This window comes from Coloeus monedula (assembly GCF_965178545.1).
Source record: "Coloeus monedula genome assembly, chromosome: 10".
In the NCBI taxonomy this organism is placed as follows: domain Eukaryota; kingdom Metazoa; phylum Chordata; class Aves; order Passeriformes; family Corvidae; genus Coloeus; species Coloeus monedula.
The window spans coordinates 14,192,396-14,213,241 of record NC_138790.1 but is presented as its reverse complement, the minus strand read 5'-3'; the positions used below and the strand labels follow the sequence as shown (position 1 = coordinate 14,213,241).

General features: G+C 37.3%; 1 protein-coding gene across 2 annotated transcripts in view; it reads left to right on the top strand.

Moving 5' to 3' along the window:
- Positions 1–18,489, top strand: part of OPA1 (OPA1 mitochondrial dynamin like GTPase) — a 52,817-nt gene extending 34,328 nt beyond the window's left edge. For both annotated transcript variants that reach the window (XM_082287761.1, XM_082287762.1), the window contains 2 exons: positions 14,460–14,537; positions 15,043–18,489. In XM_082287761.1, coding sequence (XP_082143887.1) covers positions 14,460–14,524 — 65 coding nt within the window. In that variant the 3' untranslated portion in view covers positions 14,525–14,537; positions 15,043–18,489. The remainder of the gene's footprint in view (positions 1–14,459; positions 14,538–15,042) is intronic.
- Positions 18,490–20,846: the final 2,357 nt, after the last annotated feature.

Genomic DNA, 20,846 nt, shown 5'->3' with positions numbered 1-20,846 from the left:
AGCACTTAGTAAAATTCAGGACTCTACTAAAGGAAAAAATCCTGACTCCTGCGACACTCCTGTGACTCCTTGTTCATAACCTATCGGTATTTTAATTAGGAAGGGAAGCGATTTCCTGAAACACGAAGTCCAGTATCTCTATTCCATGCAGCTGTGTTTATATAACTCAGCTGATTCGAATATCTTGAGCTCCCTCTTCAAATCAGTTACTTGTTGGGGCTCACTATTGACACTGAAAATGTGTTCCAGGATGTCATTCTTCTGGTGGTTACAAATAGTCTTCTAATTTCCAGTCTAAATTTGTAAATAGGGGGCTGGGATTCACTTCCTGATTAGAAACTCTATTTGCAAATGTAAACTATTTATAGACCTGAGGTTGGGATACCTCCTCTTGATGCTGATGATATGGGAACACTGTCTCACTACTGTTACATCAGTCTTCAAGTGCTGAAGCACTGAAAGTGTTTTATTGTTTATTCAGGATACTGGTTAATGGCTGTTAGTAACATGGGTGACCCAGTCTCATTATGAGAGCTCACACAATGAGAAGGTAAAACTCACTTGAGCAGGTTTTGTTGTCTGTGTTCTATAGCCTTGAATAGAATTTTAATCCTATATAAGAATATTCCTTGACATTTATGCCCTGAATCTTGCTGCTTCTCAGTGTTCATATCTCAAGTTTTCTTCTAGGTAAAGACTGTAAACATATCTTTTAAACAAATTACTAATTTTTTAATGTACTGAAGGTTCCTTTTTCTTCAAAAATGTGCTTTAAATGTAATGTAAATGTACTCCTTAACGTAAGTATTATCATGATACTAGTACCAGTGAATGGTTACTAAATTTATGGAAATAAAGAAGCCCTAGGATTAGAGTCCTTTTGGAAGAAAGGATTATAAGGTACAAAAAGGGATAGAGGAGAATATGAACAGCTGAATTGGGAAAATTGACTTTAAAAATGTTCTAAAATGTAATCAATCTGTAAGAATACTTCTACTGAGAGATACACCTGTGGTTGATGTATCCCAGTGTCCTGACCCTGGCAGTGAGCAGGCGTGGGAACAACATAAGAATACAGTAGGGCTTGCCTGTTATGCTCTCAGAGCCGTGGTCTGTAGTTCCAAGATTTCCTAATCCTGAGGTAATATCTTTGTGATTAATAGGCATTCATGGACTTTTTTTTCCTCCTGTGAATTTCTCTAATTGCTTTTTGAACTCATGTAAACTTTGGCATCTGCAACATCCTGTGGCAATTAGTTCCAGGGTTCAACTACACATTGTGAGAAAAAGTACTTCCTTTTGTTTGTTTCTGAGCCACCTGCCAGTTTCATTTGGTTCTCCTTAGTTCTTGCACTGTGAAAAACATTCAGTAATCTTTTTCTATTCATTTTTTTTGCCATTCATGACTTCATAGATGTGTATGCTACCTGCACTTGATGTTCTTTTTTCTGACTTGAAAAGTTCTCATGGTCTAGTTGTTCTTTGCATGGACATTGTTTCCTAGTTTCAATCAGCCTTGCCACTCTTTTCCTCTTTCTTAGTTCCACTAAACCCTTTTTGAGGTAAAAGAGCAGACTTTGCACAAATTATTTGCAAAGTATCTATATTATGGATTTATACACTTGTGTTATGATGCTTTCCGAGTTTTATTCTGGTCTTTTTACAGTAATTTCTTGTAGTCTGTTTCCTCCTTTGCCTGTTACTGAACAGTGAGCTGATGCTGCAGTGGTCTATCTGCAACAACTCCAAGTTCTTGTGTGAAAAGTAACAGCTGTGATATTTTCCTTTTCTTGTCATGTTTTTAAACTATAGGTACAGTTGAGATGTGTTTATTGGTTTCTTATTATGAGGATTCAGAAACAAGAGTAATGCTATCTGTCTCTTGTCTCTCTCATGTCTAACTGGGTACTGCAGGCTTATTCAGCAATTGGTAGGAACCTGTTTTAATGCAGTTGTTCACAACCTCCCTCACAACTCTGGGGCATTATTTTTATTGAAGTTCTTCACCAAAGTTGTCTGCCATTTGAGGAACATAGCCTTGACTTGGATAGCTTCCCCAAAACCAGGACGAATTACATTTACTTTCCACTTGGCACCTGCATCTCGATTGTGCTCATTGCTGAAGGACAAAATACTTTGATTTGAAATTTATATTCCACACAACTTAGTATTTGCTTATCTACATTAGTGTCTTAAGTACGCTGTGTTCTGTAAGAAGTGAAATGGGGTAGAAGGAGCTAACAGTACAATGGTAAACATCAATATTTTAAAAGGAAAATTTCACAGAAAAGCCTCTTGGCAGGACTGCCCTGTTTGTATTGCAGGCTTTAAGGCACTGCTTCGGGCTGGAAGGAAAATCTAATGGTGGCAAGTCAGTGCCTTCAAATTCCTGCAGCCTTGTTAGACACAAGTGTGTGCAGCTCTACACAAATCTTTTTCACTTGCTCTTTTTTATTACCCTTTATTTGTACAGTACCTTTGAAAATGGATGAGTCAATATATATCCTTTAATTTTATCAGTGATCTTTTGCAGTATTTGCAAGTTTATACTGTTTTGTCCTGTATTTGCGTTTAACTTTCCAAAGTGAATGATACTAAACATTCATGCAGGCTGCCTCTGAAGTTGCTGAAGGTTTTAAATGTTAAATGTATTTTAAAATGGGGGCTTGGGTGGTTATTTATGAAATACAATTAGTCACAGCTTCCCTAGAACTGTCTTTTTAATTATGTTTTTCAGTATTTGGTAATATTTTTTTTTTCTGGGAAAAAAATAATACATAGGTGAAAGAATTCAATTTCAATATAAATAATGTATTTTCTGCTGTTTTATTTTTAACACAAATGCCAGACTAGTAATTTCAGCAGAAATACTCAGTGCCAAACTGATAGCACGTAGATAAATCTTACCTTTCTGTAGACTACTTTTTAACATGGTAGTTGTTTGAAACGTTGAGTTCCCAGTCAGACGCGTCCTAGAGCTACCTCCGTGTTTCCAGCATTTATGTGCCGCCGCGCTCAGTGTCTCCGCGGGGCCGCGGCGGTTGGGGAGCTCAGGCAGCTGCGGTGCCGGTGCCGAGCGCGCGGTGGCGCTGAGCGGCCGCGGAGGGGGCGCGGGGCGGAGCGGCGGCACCGCTCGTACCGGGGCTCCCCTCCGCCTCTCGGGGGAATATGCACTTCACTGTCCTTGTCCTCTTGTTTTCGATTCCCTCTCGGGGATTTTTTTTGTTTTTTTTGTATGGCGTGTAATTTATGAAGATCGTAAAGGATGGTCTTTTTTTTTTTCTCAGCTGCACATTTCTGGTTAGCAACTGCATGGAAAATACTAGTTTAGTACACTTTATTAAGAAAAAACTGTTAGGAACTGAATCCTTTAATCATTTCAGAAAGGAAGTGGATATTCCAGTGTCTTATCCTAAAGCTGTGTCATCTCTCCCTATTGCAGTAGCATCTAAAGCATTCTAGGTGGTGCACATAGATGTTGAATGCTTCAGGTGAATCCAAGCTTCAGGCAGGCAGCTGGAGCTTTGCCATTCACTTCACTAGAACTGAAATCTCGCAGACCCAAAAGAAATACACATGTCCTATTTCTTCTCTTTTTACTCTTTTTGTACAGCAAAACTATGAATGTTGCAAAGCCACTGGATAAACAAAATATGGTACATACAAAGCATCTTTCCTAGGTCAGCATACTATTCATCCAATATCCTGTGTCCTCACAAGCTGGAGAAGAAAACCCAGTTCTTCACCAAATTATAAGTAAAACCATGTGCATGGGAGAGTCATTGGCAGGAGGTGGGAATGCCTGTGGAAACTTGATCCTGAAACTGCTAGCTATGGATGTGAATGGATCAGCCTCCAAGTTCATTTGTCAGTAATGTTGACACCTGTACAGGTGTCGTGGGCTAGCTGAGGCTTTATTCTGCACAAAAGCTTTTTGAAACATTTGAGGAGTAAGCCCTCACATGAAGAAAAGGCAGCTTAGGGCCATTTGTTTCAATTCTGTCATACGTTTGTAAGCTGTGAAATGTAATAGTTTGCAGAACTTAATTATTTTCTTGTAAAGACTAAAACATATAAAAACTAAACAAACCAGAGTTACAGTAAAATACTTTCAAGTTTTATATCTAAAGTCATTGCTTTGAAGTCACAGCATTAAATTTTTAATTTACTTTTTGTCTTGTTGAATGTAAACCATTTGCCAACTGGGAGCATGAATGATTTAATATCATATAGGCATATAATAAACTTGCCAGTTTAATGGAGTTAGAATGCTAAGGTTGGCACTTCATATGTTAGTTGCTGACTCAGGACCTGAAGTTCCTGTGATTTGGCTAAGCTGAGTGGATTCTGTTGTGTCTGTTCTATGTAACAAACTGGTTTTAATCCAAGTGAGTCCCCTTTTTGTTATGCATTTATGCAAAGTTGGGGATAAAGTCTGTGAAGAGTACTTTGCATGTAATTACTTGCTCCGTGGTTACATTTTTTCTTTCATTGCTGTTAGCTGCAGAACAAAAATGTTGTGTAAAAATAATCCTATACTGTGATCATTACTGTGGCCTAATTAAATTTCAGTTCCTTGAGATGACTGCCAATCGTGTTTTGATTTGACCTCTATCATTCATGACATTGTTGATTACAAGTGCTCCTTAAAATCAGGCTTTGGCTTGGCTTTCTGAAGCCTTTGCTTCCCTTTGCTCTTCTATTATGAGCTTTAACTTCTTTTTAAAAGGTCACAGTGTTTCATAGGGGCAAAGCTCAGCTGTAGGGGGAAGGATCTCTCAAATAAGCAGATCATAGGTAATTTTCCCCTAGAAACTAGAGGCGGACAAAACAGCTCAAAAGGCAGTGGTTAGAAGTCCTTAAATCAGAACCAGTGTGGTTTTCAGTGTTTACAAGATACAGAAAAAAGGTATCGTTTTCAAGATATTTGAAGGTAGTGCCCAAATGTCACCCCTGCTGCCCAAAGACAGATATAGAGGAAAGAGGGAAGCATCTTAGGACATGCTAATGGAAGAGTAATTTTATTACAATCTGAAGAATTGGGGTTATTTTGTGTTCTTATTTCTTTCACAGTGCCTAAATATTGGAGTTTTAGAAGCCACTTAAGTAGAAATACAGTTACTTCATAGTTGTAAGAAAATTCCGGAAGTGTCGGCAGTCTTGCTTTCATCTCATTCTCCTTTCACCTGGTCATAACAGTGAGAAGCACTCACTCATCTCATCCTTAGCTGGCAGAATATTACACCAGGGGATGGTGTGGCCTTCTACCCAGACAGAAGCAGAGCAGCCATTTCCCTCTGGGAATCACCAAACAGATCTCCAACTTCTGCTAAGCATGTGCAGGGTAGCTGCTATCTTCACAGTCCCCTGCCAGCAGCTTCCCTGAGGACATTAATATGGCCTGTATCTTATCAGAGGCTGCTTGTCATTGAGAGAACATTTATTTCTGCCCCAGTCTCAATCAGTTACAAAATGTGGGCTGTCTGTTTCTTAATGAGTTCAAGCTTGTGCTGGTGTCACCAGTGTGCTGGTGGCAGCATGACTCCTGTGCTCCCTTTGAGCTCTGTAGAGGTCCTGGTGCTCCATGACGCAGGAAGTTGGGGACAGTGTGCTTGGAATCAGTCTGTACAGTTGTCTCCAATTTCCCCTGATTTTGAACCAAAGCAATATCTCACAACAGATTTGCAAACTTCCTGTTAGAACGCAAATTAATTGTTTTTGCACGACTATCATGTTTTTAATTCCATGTAGATAATTTAAGAAATTGACCCAAGCAAGTGTGCTTTGATATGAAAGACACTAGTTAAATGTTCAAGTTCTTTTTTTTTTTTTTCTCTTGAGTTTTGGGGCAGCAGCATGAAACTAATGAATTAAAACCAGAAGAATGTGTAGGATGGTCTGTGTGTCAAAGTGCAGATAATGTAGTTCCTGCTTAGTGTCATGGCAGAAAGTGCTTTAGAAAGCTGCGTCTTCTCAGAGAGGGAAGTAATCCTCAAGGGGGAACATAGATCACTTGTAGACATCCTGTGATGGAGTGATGGTTTACTTAACTTAAGAATCCCAGATGACCAAAGCCTGTCTGCTGTGATTTCTTAGTTATTGATGAAGAGTTAGGCACTGATGTCCAGGTCCTAAAACGGATCCTTACAAAGTTCACCACATTTGTCACTGACTAAAAGAAGCCTATCACTTAAAGTTGACATTGAAAAATAGTGATAAACTGCTACATGAATAATGACATGTTTAATGCCTGTTAATCTTACTCTAGACCCATGTCTCTTGTACTTGAGGGTCATTGTGGTGTTGTCTGCTGAATTTATATTTTTTCTAAAATTTTCTGAATTGTGCAAGGATCAAAACATCTGATTGGATGCTATTTTCTCTTTAGTACTGGTTGCTTATGAGGGTATGTATTAATCAAAATTTATCATGGAGAGATTTACTTATCATGGAGACGTTTACTATTGGTATAAATTACAGGCTTGTAAATGGACCAATATATGCTTTTGTTCTAAAGTAGTGTGGAGCTGTGAAACGTAACATTCCCATTTCCAAAGGCTGGAGAGGTCACTGTCATGTATGTTACACATTGTCAATTGTAGCAGACTTCACTTTGCCCATAGGAATGACAGCAAAGAAAAAAATAATAGAACCATTTGTTTTTTCTTCAGGATATGGTGACTTAAGTTTCTGACTATTAAAAATTATTATGATGATCTAAAAATTCATCTAATCATCATTTCATTTTCTGCCATATTCTAGAGAGACTTTAACTTAAATAGTCCTGACAGCATATTACTTCATTATCTGAGTATTCTTTTTTTTGGGTGGAGAAACAACATATATCAATTATTTTTTACGTTAAAGTCTTTACAGTGTTATAGCATTAAGGTTACAGTAGCCTTTACATAAGTAGTTTATCTTCATAGCTGTGTATGTCCTTTGTGCATAAGGAAAAGCTAATCTTTTGTTACATCACTGGATGAATCATTGGGTAGTATTTCTGGTTTGCTTCTATGCTTTTCACTATTTCCACACAAAATAATGAGCATCACCACATTCTGATTCATTCTAGTTTAACAGTTTTGATTAGAAGTTCAGTCTTCCTGTATCTGTAAGTCTGATTCAAGGTCTGAGTTTGTTTTATAAGGTTGCCTTGTCATTCTGGTACTAAGCTCCTTCCAGCTGTCCAGTAAGCAACACACCTAAGTTCTGTTGAAAGACTGAGTTATTAGAGCAGTTTTAATTAAAAAATCTGAGATGGAGACAGAGGACTGAAAGATGCCCAAGTCCTACCTTGATATTGCAGACCTTGTGACTCTCATAAACTTGCAACTTAATACAGGGTAATGATCACTGGTACATTAGGCTAACCTCAGTGACAGAGTAGAAATAGTTTGTGAACTCGCATCCCAGTTTGGTTATACTTAGTTTCCATTCTGTAGACAAGCAGGACTGATGTGTAATATAGCTCATGGAAATGTCTGTTGTATAAAGTCAGTAGTCTACATAATTGTCCGTTTTGCTTCAGCCCAGCTGCTCAGTTCTGAAATGCTCTGTCAGAGACAGAAGGATTTCATGCTTACCAGCCTGAGGAGCCCCAGGGACTGCCCCAAGAAGCACAGCCAGCTTCTGTTCTGTTCCACCAAGGAGGGGGCAAATGTGTGGCCAAAACTGTTTTGTTAAACTGAGAGCTCTTGCCAGTGAATCTGGAGCAGCTGTAGATCAAGGCATTGATTAGTGATCTACTATTTCAACAGCACAATACACAATTCCCATTTCCAGGGCTAAAGATGATTGTTAGTAATGCTAAAATATTGTTCCAGTGCTCAGTAGCTTGCAAAAATGACTGAAGTGTTTTCAGACAAGCTGTCTTCTGCTGCTGCCTGGTTATCTTTAGTGTGAAGTAAAGGTAATATTGTTTCCTACAGGGAGCTGATAGCTTTGCTCAGGTGTTCAATGAAGGGATTAATAATTAATACTTGCAACAAAGTAACTTCAGTGATGGCAGCCATGACTTGGGGGTTTTTTCTGTCTAAAATGACCTCTTAATTTTATTATGTTCCTGCATCAGGCTAAATATACAATTTGGCAGTGATCTGTTCCTGTTTTAGAGGTGGATTTGCCTACAAAATGGAAAACAAAACTGTATCTTCATACGATACTATATTTCTTGATGTTTTCTCCTGTTATAGCCATGCAAAAGGAGATCAAACTGGATGCAAATTCAAATCTCATGATAGATTGGAACACGTATAAGAAACATAACATTAAAGGACAGCTACTACAATGTAGCATCAGTTGGCATCTTCTTTCAGTCTTAACTACTGGTAACTTATGACCATGCCAGCTATGTTCTGCAAGCTTGCATTTTAAAGGCTGTATATTCTTAATGATTCATGGATTTACTGTATGAACTATTATAAATTCCATTTAAAGTTTTCAGGATTCTGCAGTGCTTTTATTACACTAATGAGCTAATTGTTTAAGAATCATTCACATGATTCATCCTGCTCAGCCTTGTTTTAAAAAAACTTGTAACTGCTGAAATTCTCTTGACAAACAATATTTATAGCAGTTTGACAGCAGGATGAAGAACAGCATTTGTCTTTGTAACAGCTTAAAGAAAAGGCCTTTCCAGCACCCAGCCATGCAGTTACAATCTTGACCTCTTTCTTTTGCTGGGAACATACATACAGCATACAAGCAGCACCTCCCATGTGTTTTCTTGACCCTTTGACTGTCCATTCACTTCCCATCTGTTTTGCAGCCTTAAAGGAACAGAGGGGGCCCTCTACTTATAAATCTGTCTTTGCAGCTGACAAATGATGTTCTGTCTCTTTAAGGGCAGCCTGGGTGGTTTTGCCTTTTTTTTTCCTCCCCCCCCCCCTTAAAACTTTAGCTTTCCTCTCAGCCTTATCCAGAGGAAAATATGGTACATGAACAAGAGGAAACTGGCAAAAAATGTGATAGGTAGTTTCAAAGGATTTTCTAAAATTCAGCAGGACATGACCTTGGAATGATCAGGGAATGATGGCAGTGTTTACACGAGGCATGAGTGAGTGTGTTGCTGCAGGTAACTGTGGCTGGGAAGTCTGCTTTCTGAGGCATTTCTTGGAGTGGCTGGGAGTGTGCTGTCTCACACCATTTTAACAAGAAGTAAAGCTTTTGCATGGCCCTCAGAAAATCAAGGAATGTGGCACAAAAGGCTGAACTCCAGAGGGATGATTCCCCCCCCTCCCCTCTTCTCCACCTGACTGTTCACAGGGGTTGTATACAGCTATGGAGTTTGTGTCTTAGGTAGCCCTAAGGTAAAAATCGTCTTTCAATAGAAAACTTCAGATTGACATCACTAGTTTTTAATTGTGTGCTTCTGGGCATTGTGATGGATTCTGACTGACAGGGCTTTCCTTTTTACTAGAGGAAAGATGATGCATTCATAGCACTAAATTCCAAATTTCTGCCTCTGTGGTTAACTTAACCATAACATAGAAGTAGCACAGCAAGCAGTGAGAATGTTTGTAGGCAAGGAAGGAATTAAGAAAGGAAGGAAGATTAAAAAAAAAATATAGGAAGGGGAGAACTCAAGTCTAAACACAATCCAGAGCAAAAGGAGTAACAACCATGAGCTTTCAAATATCAAAGCCATGTAAACATTAGTTGGAGATGGAAATCACTTTAATGTAGAACAGGAGGATTTATAATAAGGTATTAACACATTTTTTTTGTGGTCGTTTCATGCTGTAAGTGTCATCAAAGTACAAAATAAAATGGATCTCTGTCCAGAAAGATTTTAGAATTTGTTTTGTGGCTGCAGTTGAAATTTGATATCATATGTGCACATTTGTAAATGGGAAGGGAAAGCTTTTTGATTTGCTCAAAGTACTCGTGTGGTTTTATTCCTGTTCTGGCACAGGTAGACGTGAACATCTTTAAAATTCTGTGCTAAAACTATTGGTTTTATAGATGTAAATATGTATTTGAATGTCTCAAAATAAATTTAACTTCAGAACCATAAGCAAGACAGGTTTTGTGGACAAAGGCCGCATCTCTTATTAAACCAGTTAACGCAGCTGGAAAATACAAGAAAACCTTTTCTTGCCTCTAGGAGTGTGTATGAAATAAATCAGTAATGTACTTTGCTTTTGTAATTTGTGTTTAATATTATTTTAGATTATTTGGCCTTACCTTCGGAGATTTGCTTGATAACTTGCTTCAGCTGTTTCATTTTAGCACTGTTCATTGGTAGCTAAGCTTGGTTATGTCAGGCAGCAATCAGAAAGCAAACCTCCTTGTAAGACTGAATATTTCAGGGGGTTCCCTTCTGACCAGTTTATGATATTAGGAAAAGCAGACTTTTTCTGTGCCTGCGTCTTTCTGCATTCACAGTGTATCCAAATCCTCATTACAGTTCAATTAGTCTGGGTTTGAGCCTTTTAGATTTAGGATCACAGGATTAATGAAAAAAAAATGAGCGGGTAGCACTATCATTTCATATGGAGATAAGGAGAGACTGAGCATGAATGAGGATCTCAAGACATCTGAATAAAGAATTTCCTCATTCTGTCAGTGAAGTTTTATGGGATATGGAGGGAGGATTGTGGGAATATTCATGACCAGATCAAGAGGCATAATGAGTTGATGTATGAACCAGCTTATCTTTTAGGTAAACATGGGGTAAATGGGAAATAGAATAACCATTCATGGCCCCTAGGCCTGTGAATTTTACTGTTCTAAGATGGAAACAAGGGTTTAGTTACAGTTATTCTTCATTGATTTAATTTGATTTTTAATCAGTGTTTAACAGGTGCTGGAAGAATTGCATATTTGTAACTTCAGGTCTGCATTAGAGGTACCAAAGAGCACATCATCTTTCTAGAATCCAGTGTAAGCAATATGTGTATTTAAACTTAAGCAGTACCTTGTAATAAGAGCGTAGCACTTTTGCTAAAGTCCCTTTTGTGACATGGGAGCAGTATATAAAAACTTGGGTAATTCAACCAGCTGCAGAAGTAATTTGCTAGCAAACTGAATGCTTTTAATCTGTGGTTTACTTGTCCTTGGAAAAACACAGTATCAGAAGACATAGCAACAGGTCACTTTTTGTCTACCCCTAAATTTGCTTCTGCAATAAGTGGTCTGACCTGAAATCAGATGATTTTCTGTGTTTGGCATGTTGATAAACTTCCTCAAAACAGAATGTACTGTAATTTACAAGTGTGAATCACCAGTAGTTTGATCTAAGTGTCAGACAAAACCCTACAAATGTGGATACCGAGCTTGTGCATTTCATAGAGGCAAGAACTTCCCTAAAGCTGGGTAACATCTGCTCCTTGAATTGTGAGAATGAATTGTTGTTCCACAAAGTCACATGGTGCTCATGAAACTGTAGACAGTTACCCCAGAACTGCAGACTCCTCTATTGGAATTCTATCCAAGCACTTATATTTACTAGTTTATTAAGATTAGCATTGTATAAATGCATAACTCTGCCCTCAGCCTATTTCAAAAGTAAACCAATTCAGCTGACTGCTTCTCTGCTACAGAATGGACTTGCAGGAGAGTGTTACAGGTTGCCTGGGCTCTGCTGCTGCAAAAAGCTTTACTATGGCTAAAAATACAGGGCATAGCATGAATAATTGCAGCTATTTGGCACTCATTGTAACTGTTCTTTTTTAAGAATAGCCAACATATTATTTCAAAGTATTAAATTACCTCAAGACCTCATAATTATTACAGTTAAGTAATCATTTCAATTCAGTCCAAGTATAAAAACTAATAACGTGCTCATAGTATGCAGTCAATTTTAGTATGCCTGTTCTCTGAGCAAACACAGCTGATTCAGTATATTCTGGTGGAATACATATTTGCTATCTTGTTATTTTAATACGCCTTAATCAGAGAATTAGAATATATTTGTTGGCACAAACCTTTTTTTAAGGATGAAATAATAATTACAGGTTTTTGCTGATGCTATTAGTTTTCAGGGCCAGAATACTTCATTAGCAAGAAGTTGAGAAAGGAAAATATTTGCATTTAATACTGTTTTATCTGCCTCCTTTCACTAGGTCTAATGGCTTGATCAATACAAAGAACACACTTGGGAAAACATGTTGCAATTGGGAAGAAAAAGTGCCACAGAAAGCCACTGAAAGCACAACATGAAGAGATCTTCTGGGTCATGAGATCTAATCCCCAGTTATCACTGACAACTCCTGTTCATTTTGGAGGGCAGGGTCCAGGATTAATAATTTCCAAACCCAGAATCATTATAGAATATTTTGGGTTGGAAGAGACTGTAAAGGTCATCTCGTTCCAACCCCCCTGCCACAGTCAGGGACACCTTCCACTTGACCAGGTTGGTCAAAGCACCATCCAGCATGGTGTGGTCAAAAACTATGTTAATGCTGTCCAAAATAGTAGAACATTATTTCAAAGGCTGATTTTGTAAACATTCATAGAGCAACAGTATTGGAAGCAGAGCGAAGTAGTCGCCTAAATAAATGCCACAGAAATACCATTTTCCTTACACTAGAGGTTTATATACTGGGATGCAGTACCTATTCTTTTTTTTCTTTTAAAAAGATAGTAATGAAAACACTTTGCTTATGCTCAGGAAGGAAAAGTGATCATGGGACTATCTTTTTTTTTTCATTGACAGCTTTCAAAGATTCTGCTGAACTGAATCAGAATTTCTCTTTTTTTTTAACCTGGTAAAAATCAGCTACTGCTGTGTCTTAACTTCCAAGGTATAGATTTTGCCCTCACACTGACTGCAATCTTCATTTAATATCAAAATACCTTAAAAAAAAAAAATCAGCTGAAATTCAAGAAGCTTCTTTGGTGTTTCCTTTAGGACTTAGAGTGTGATTCAGCTTCACTGTACTTCTGTGTTTCTAGATAAGCACTACTGGGGAAGGGCAGGCTGAAGTGTTGAAAGTGTCAGTGGCTTACCCTTCATCACCTAGGAATTGCAAGATAAAGATAGAAGCTTGAGGTTCCTTCATACTCATGCAGGCTGTTTTCCATACTTCAAATGCTAACTCAAGTTCTCTACTTGTGTTAGAACAGGACTGCAGGAATTTGTTGAGTTATTATTATTACTATTACTCTAAAATGGATTTTGTGTTTGTTTATGGGCTTGTCATTTTGTTAGATTAAACTTTCAGTTCCTGTAGCTATGTTAGTGTTCTCTTTGGAGGTCTTTTTTTTCCACTTGTGCTTACATACCCCATTTAAAGCTGGTTGTTTTGTTTTTCTTTTTGTTTTGCTGTTACTTAGCTCAGCAAAGCAAGTTGATAACATATGGTATTGATAAAGAGAAGAAACCATTAATAAAAGGGTTTTTTTAAAATGTTCAAACCCTGTATCTTATACAAGGGAACATGTGGCTTTAATCCAATAGTATTTTTAGCTTGGAAAAAAATATTTGTCTGTGTTTATGCTCATCTAACTTATTTTTGTCTGTCCTATTGCTCTCCCCCTGTTCCTTCATATTTCTGAAGTGTGTGTTTTTCATGCCTATAATCACACACAGAAGGAGCTTCAAATGAGGATGTGGTGAGAGAGAAGCAGGAAATCTCACAGGCTTTGGATTCCAACTATGTTCTAAATCTTGCTTCATAAGCAATTTAATAAATCAAAAAGGTTATATGATGACAACTGTTGTATGGAATTGAGAAAAGAGTGGAAAAATGCCTAAACCCCTGGATTTCTTGCAATCGATTTTGCCTTTTCATTCTTAGTAACTATTTGTAGTTGTGGTCAAGTTGTGTTTTGGTAGGGAAGTAAACTCCCAGATTTAGTTTTTATAAAAAACTAGATTCTGCCCACATCCATCTGGTTACTACTGAAATGCAAGAAAATAAAATGCAAGTTTTAAACATTCTTAACATTGTAGGTGCCCTTTGGAGGAGGTGTCTTGAATACTGACATATGGTTCCCTGAAATTCTCGTGGGTGAAAGGGCATGAGGTTTCAACTCTATTTAGAATGATTAGTGGTGTTTGTTACACTTAATTTGGAGAATGAGGATATTTGGTTAAAGAAGAAAGGGGCTAGTGGGCATTATTTAAAAGCTAACAGCTCCCTGCATGGAACAAGTGTACAATAGTTCTGCTGTGCATGATCTGGTGGAAAATTCAGTTTTTTGAAGTATGTTTCCAGGATTCCTTCAGTAAATTTTTGAATTATAAAATTAGCAGGGTAATCATAACATATATCTGTAGTAGTTCTTCGAAGAGGATTGGGTTTCTTTTTTTCTGATGTAAAAAATGTTATAAACCTATGTAATTGCGAAACAAAATGCTTAGGGTAATATTGATGACAGCATTAATTTTTGTTTGTGTTTGCATGTTTTTGTTCTTGGGTTTTATGTGGGATTTATTTTTCTTTCTGTACCTGTCCTGAAGTACTTAATAGTAATAGGTATTTGAACAGTGATCCTTTTATTTCCACCAGAAAAAGTTCGGGAAATCCAGGAGAAACTTGAAGCCTTCATAGAAGCCCTCCATCAAGAAAAGTAGATTGTTCAAGCAGGTAATCATGTTTAGATCATAAAGAGATTGCTACAGTTATCTCATTGTTCTGTATAAAATTATTATCCATCTCATTTAAATGCATGTTTTCATACAGACTTTATGAAAATTCTTATTTGTTTTATTCCATTGTCTGGCTGTTGCTGCTTCTAGCTTCTAATCTGCAGAACGATACTTGCTGCTTTTATACTACAAGCAGATATTAAACTTAATAGAAAATATATTTACTGACCAGTTATTTAAGTATTGTGAATCATTACTCTCAGTTCAATATTTTTATCTGTATTAAGAGAAGAAAGCATGACTAGCTGGAATAAAAATTAACAGAGCACTTTGCTATGGAAGCATTTTGGTTATTTTGTTTTTCTTAAAGACACTGTATATTGTTAGCAAAAATGTTTGCATGCAGGTATTTTCCAAATTTCATTTCTGTTAGTTCTCAAATCCATAAACCCAAGTGCTGCATTTGTACATATTTTAAAATAATTGTCATTCTGTTTCAACAGCAACTTTACACAAGAATACAGCCTTCTCCAGGATACCTTGCACAAAGACTGAATTGAAATGGCTTTTGTGTCCCATTCTCTTTCCTATCTTTTGGGGAGCATCCTGAAATGTTGAAGGAGAAAGAAAATAATGTCTCATGGGATTGAGAAGTTCAGTTAAAATCCACCTGCTCATTTAATTTTCAAAGCTACATGCACAGAAGAATCTGATTTGTGTATCAATGAGATAGCTTGGGAGCTTGCTGAAGTTGTATATTTAAGGTCTTTTTTCCTGAAAGGGAAAAAAGCTTTCTATTTTTAGTATGTGTCTTGTATGGTAGAGCTGGATCAGATTCATAAAATGATTTTATCTGTTCTCATTTTCTTGCCTGCAGATGATCCTGAGAGTTTGACATAACGTTTTAGTCTTTGTATGTACATTAAAATGCCCTTCTAAGTAATGCCACTTGTATTTGTTATGCTCCGTGTTGAAGCATTTGCTGATCACTGTGGTACAGATTTGAAAGCACAGTATTGAGATCCTGAGAGGAAGTGGTGGATTTTGTTAAACTCTTAAACTATTGAGAGATGTCAGCCAAGCAATTCTTGTAGTTCTTTCACCTGAAAGCACAGACTGCTATTCAGTGAAACCCTAAAAGGTTTAGACTCAGGAAATAATGTCAGCAGCTGCTCCTTTTACCTGTTCTTTCCTGATATCTGTTGTTACTCTTGAATGTCAGCCGATTACATTTCATTTCCGGGATTTCACAGACTCAGATTTCCTTGTTTCCATAGGTACAGAGTAACCTGTTGGAGTATGTGTGAAATGTAAAAAGATAGAATACAATTCCAACTTGTCCAACTTCCAAATTTAAAAAAAAAGGGAAAATGTCAGTAATTTCATTTTTACTAATAGCTACTCTAAGACCAAAATCACTTCTATAAGAATGTTGTGCACAAGATCCTTCCACACCCACTTGATGTCTATCATTCAGTAAAATTAGTAAGGCACTGAAACCTGCCTTTCAGTTTTGCCATAGAAATGTTGCTTCTGATAAATTTAAGCATGATATAAGCTCTCTATCATAGGTGCCTGGTGGTTAATTACCACCACATCTCTCTACCCACGCTTTGCCACAAAGGATCTGTATACACTTCTGAGTACTTGTGTGGAAGAAGGTGTTAGGCCTGAAACAGTTTGAGTTGCAGTTGTCTGATTATGTACATTTTAAAACTGACCTAGATTTATTTTCCCTTTTGAAAAGGCAATTGATTTTGATATGTAGAAATGAAAAGAGAGGAATCTGAATGTTTTCCAACAGATATTGTTTTGGTTGCTCTCAGGGGAAACAATACAAAGTTTGGTAAGATATTCCCCAAATGTTTGGATGTAAAATATTCAGCCATGTGGACAAAAAGCTAACATAGAGATTAAAATTATGTTGAAAGGTTAAATATTTCAGGATGATCTAACTGGAGTTTTTTCCATTTTGGAGATTTTCTGATTAAAATTCCTGAAAATGTGTGTTTGAGAACCAAAAAATGAAAAAATGGCTTGTGTCAACACCATTCTCTGAAGATAACTTCAGAAATGTAAGTTTGCACAGTTTTGAAAGCAGACACCTTTGTGTATAGCAAGTGAAATAAGTCTGTACTTTGTAAACAAACCAAACGAAGAAACAAACAAAAACTTTTGCATTTACCTAGAGATCACTGTTTGAAACTTCTGTGTAATGTAAATGTTGCAAAATATCGCATCCAGTGGCCCAATGTTCATTTCTTTTAATGTGATGTTCCTATGGGTTTAGTTCCAACTTGTCTGTGCTGCTCATCTAAGACTTAGCATGATGTAATCCATGGAAACTAGGTATTTATTATTGAATAAAAATGTAACTGAAGGAATAATAAAATGTGGGTTTTGAACATGGTGCTATTGCACCTAAGAAGTCACTTTGACCTTCTTTTTCTCATTTGTTAAGTTGTGAACAAGTATAATGATTTCAGTGTATGTTAATGATACCAAGATGTCTGATTCAGAAGTGCTGTGTCAGCACCAGGTTAGTGGTGACTGTACCAAGTGTTACCTTTACTATATAAATTAATGTACCATTTATGTAATACATTTAGACAAAGATCTTGTATGGAAAATCATTATGGTGAAAGCTTCTCTCTCTGCAAGTTGAGATAATGAAGTGATACCCAGGGTATAAATGAAGACTGTTACAGGGCATTAGTTTTAGCTGCATTTAAAATAAATATGCAGACTGGGGCAATGGGTGTGAGAGTTCAAGAGCAGTCACCTTACAGACCTGTGAATTCAGGAATTTTTTTTTTTCTTTCTTTCTTTTAGATGAAGAAAAGTTTTACAAAATCAATTGAAAAAAACCCCTATTCACTGGAAACTGTGACATTGAAGGTGCAGCAGATTTGCTCCACAAAGCTTGAATTGCAGACATGGACATGTTAGGTTCAGTGTAGAATTACAGCTCTACATTTAGTTGCTTTCATGGTTAAACTAACCGAAAATCATCTTTACAAATAAGCAACAGGTAATTTATGCTGATTTTAATAGGACTTTATGTTAAGGTTAGGGGAAAAAAGGGTTACAGCAAGTTGTGCTTATCTTACTAGGAAGTTACTAAAAATGGATTACAGTGCTATTAGTTGGCTACTTTAAAATTGCTCCTTGCAAGGAGTATCTTACTAGATGAGTAGCTGGAGCATAAGAAGGATGTGCCGAATATTACAACAGTTTTGAGATAGAAAACACAATTATTTGAACTGCCTAAACTTCATGTGGTACTGAAGAATATATTATTCCAAACTGGTTTGCACAAACTGGTTCATTATATTTTTCTGTATTTTGTAGGCTACCTTCAGATTCTGCATAAAGCAGTTTATTGTAAGGAGCAATGACTAGTCTGTAATTTCAGTATCTTTTTGAGCTTAGGGAGGGGAATCACCAAATGTAAACACTGTTGTTCCATAAATGGATGTTCTTCATTTCCAAAGTATGTTAATTACTATCATGCAGATATGCTAAGGTATTTCTGGTTTTTATGAAATGAACCATTTATGAGCCAAGGTTTAAACACTAATGGCCAAGAGGTATTCCAACACTTCTTCATGGAAAAGATACAAGTGGTGTCTTTTCAAATGTCAGGAATTATTCCTTCTCAGTTGTTACTAGTAACCTCATCCTAAGTTACCAGACTATGAGAGAAATTAAAATCTTGGAAATGTTTAGAAGTGTAAAAACCAAGTGTAAAGTTAGAGGGTGAATACATCAAGTGAAGTTCTTGGTTATTTCAAATGTACTGGTTTGCTCTATTTCACCCATCAAGGCCACATTAATCTGAGTATATTTTTGAACCTAAGCTAAAGTTTTAGTGAATTTTCATGTATCTTAAATGTAGCTTAATAATTCTTAATTTTATTAATAAAGATGCAAGAGATTTCATCACTTGAGCTGTTGAAATATTGGGATCTCTAAACCTGACCCAGGACCCCTTGAGTCAGCTAGAACTCTTTGTTCTTGGTGGGGTTTGGTACTGGAGATGTCTGTGTGATGTTCTTATGTCAGGGAAGGTGTTGCCATATGAACTGTCTGTGTTCTTAAAGAGTTGCAGCGTAAGATGTTTTTTGACTGTTTGAAATGTGTTTCTGAGTCCTGAGGTGCTTCAGGGAAATCTTCCAGCAATGCTTCATTGCACAGATGGGATATACAGTGGTGAAGTTCACTCAGATACTGGGAATATCCTCACAAGAACTTAGCATTTATGGCTATCTGAAAAAACTTACCATATCCAAGGAACCTTTTTTTTTAAAATGTCAGTTTAAAGCTCTTGGATCCTGTTCTATTTTTTAATTAGTTCAGTAATCCATCTTCCCTTGCAGTAATCTTTACAGACCATGATCAATCACTTGCTAGTTTTTGTTCAGTAAGATAAATAAAATGCATTGTAAAACCCTTGCAAGATAGGTCCTACATAGTCAGATAACTCCTAAAGCTGTAGTTTCACCAGTGCTATAAGTTCTAGATGGCTGTAATCAGAGACCTTTCACAGCATATGGCTGTGAATTTTTCAGTATAAAATACTGTATAGAAAGGATGGGAAGAGGCTGAAATGGTACAGAGATTGTAATGGTTGTTTATACCGTGATGCTGGAATGGAAAGCCCATGCATATTTCTGTGTATACAGATCTTGCTTGCATCTGCCATCACCTCAGTGCTTCAGCGCATGAAACGGTGAAATTATCCAGGTTCTTGTTCTGTAAGAAGTGCTGAAACAGACATTATTTTAGTTTTGACTAGCAGTGATTCAGGAAGTAGTTCTGAAAGTAGTGGTGAAACAGTTCTAGAGGCAACCTCACAAACTGTTCTGGCACATTTCTGAAATTGACTCTTAAGTTTCTTGGGATTTGCTTTAGGTGCTGTTCCAGTGCCAATTCCAGAAATATTTCTAGTCTCCAATCTCCTGAAAAGCTGTTTACTGTGCATAGCTGCAAATACTTGTATGTTTGTGTTGCAGAACACTGATAGAAGACTTTATGTGCTGCTCTTGGGAGTCTGTCGGCTCCAAGAGGACTTACAGAGCGGTGATGGTTTCCCAGTATGACTTTAAAACAGCTTTCTGAACTATCCTTGGTAGTGACAATCAGCAAGGTGAGATTTGTTCAGGTTTTTCACCCAAAGGACAACAACAAGCTTTTTGAGGGTTAGTCATCGTGATGCAGTAACACCTTGCCTTATACCATTCCTAATACAGGAGGAGATGTGAAGTTTAAATTAAAAGGGTATTTTATAATAAGTTTTAGAACAGAAATAGCTTGAGTGTTACGTACTCTATAACATTTTAGAGACTTTTTCAGGAAACACCTGGGTAAGCATTACTGGACAGGACTGACAGCTGCCACCCTTAGAACAGCAAAGGACAAGCATGTTTGTGCTCTGTTACTACCAACTTTATGATTTGGAAGTGACATAAACTCTACCTTGGACTGAATCTGCACATTCATGTTTCATAAAGGATCGTCTCTTCCAGACTGCTGGAAAACAGTAAATTGCACAACAAAAGCCTCTTTAAACGTAGGTATTATTTCACTACGGAAATCATAACTGAAGACCATTTTCACTTCTGTTTCAAGCAACTGCCCTGTCTTTGCCAGCCCCATGAAGTAAGTATTAAGGTAACAGTATGGCCCCTGTATTTAGGAACATTTGAAACAGCATTTTGCCTCATGTCCACAAGCCAATTGCCATTAGCTTTTGATGTTTAGAGATGGAACATTCATTGCAGCCTTCCTTACAATGAGTCTGTTCTGGTTCATGTGAAAATCAACATCCTTTTTTCTGTTGCTGCCTGACAGGATGCTACAATACTATTAGCATTTGCAAAGGGTTTGCTCCATCTAATAGTGCAACCCCCAGATCACAGGCTGCTCAGTTTGTGTTTCTCTATTATGTGAAAGACACAAAGAAGCTGAAGGCTGGCAAAGGCCTGTCAAATCTTGTAATGTAGCGAGCGACCCCAGAGCTTCATTCTGCTTTATATCATTCCTTGTTCCCCATCCCACCCCTTTCCTTGAATGGGCTCTGAGGTAGGTAAATGAATTCAGTGGTATGGTAGGCGGATGATTCCTTTCTGACCTTGTTCCTGTACCATTTGTTTCCAGGCTTGTTGGAGGGAAAAGGACATATCTGAACCTTTTGTTTCAAATAATTTTCTTGCAGGTTGGGGAGTTAATGGAGACCTTGTCTGAACTCAACCCGAGCGGAAAGTGTTCTGGGTACAAGTCGTGACATGCTTGGTCCCTTGGTATT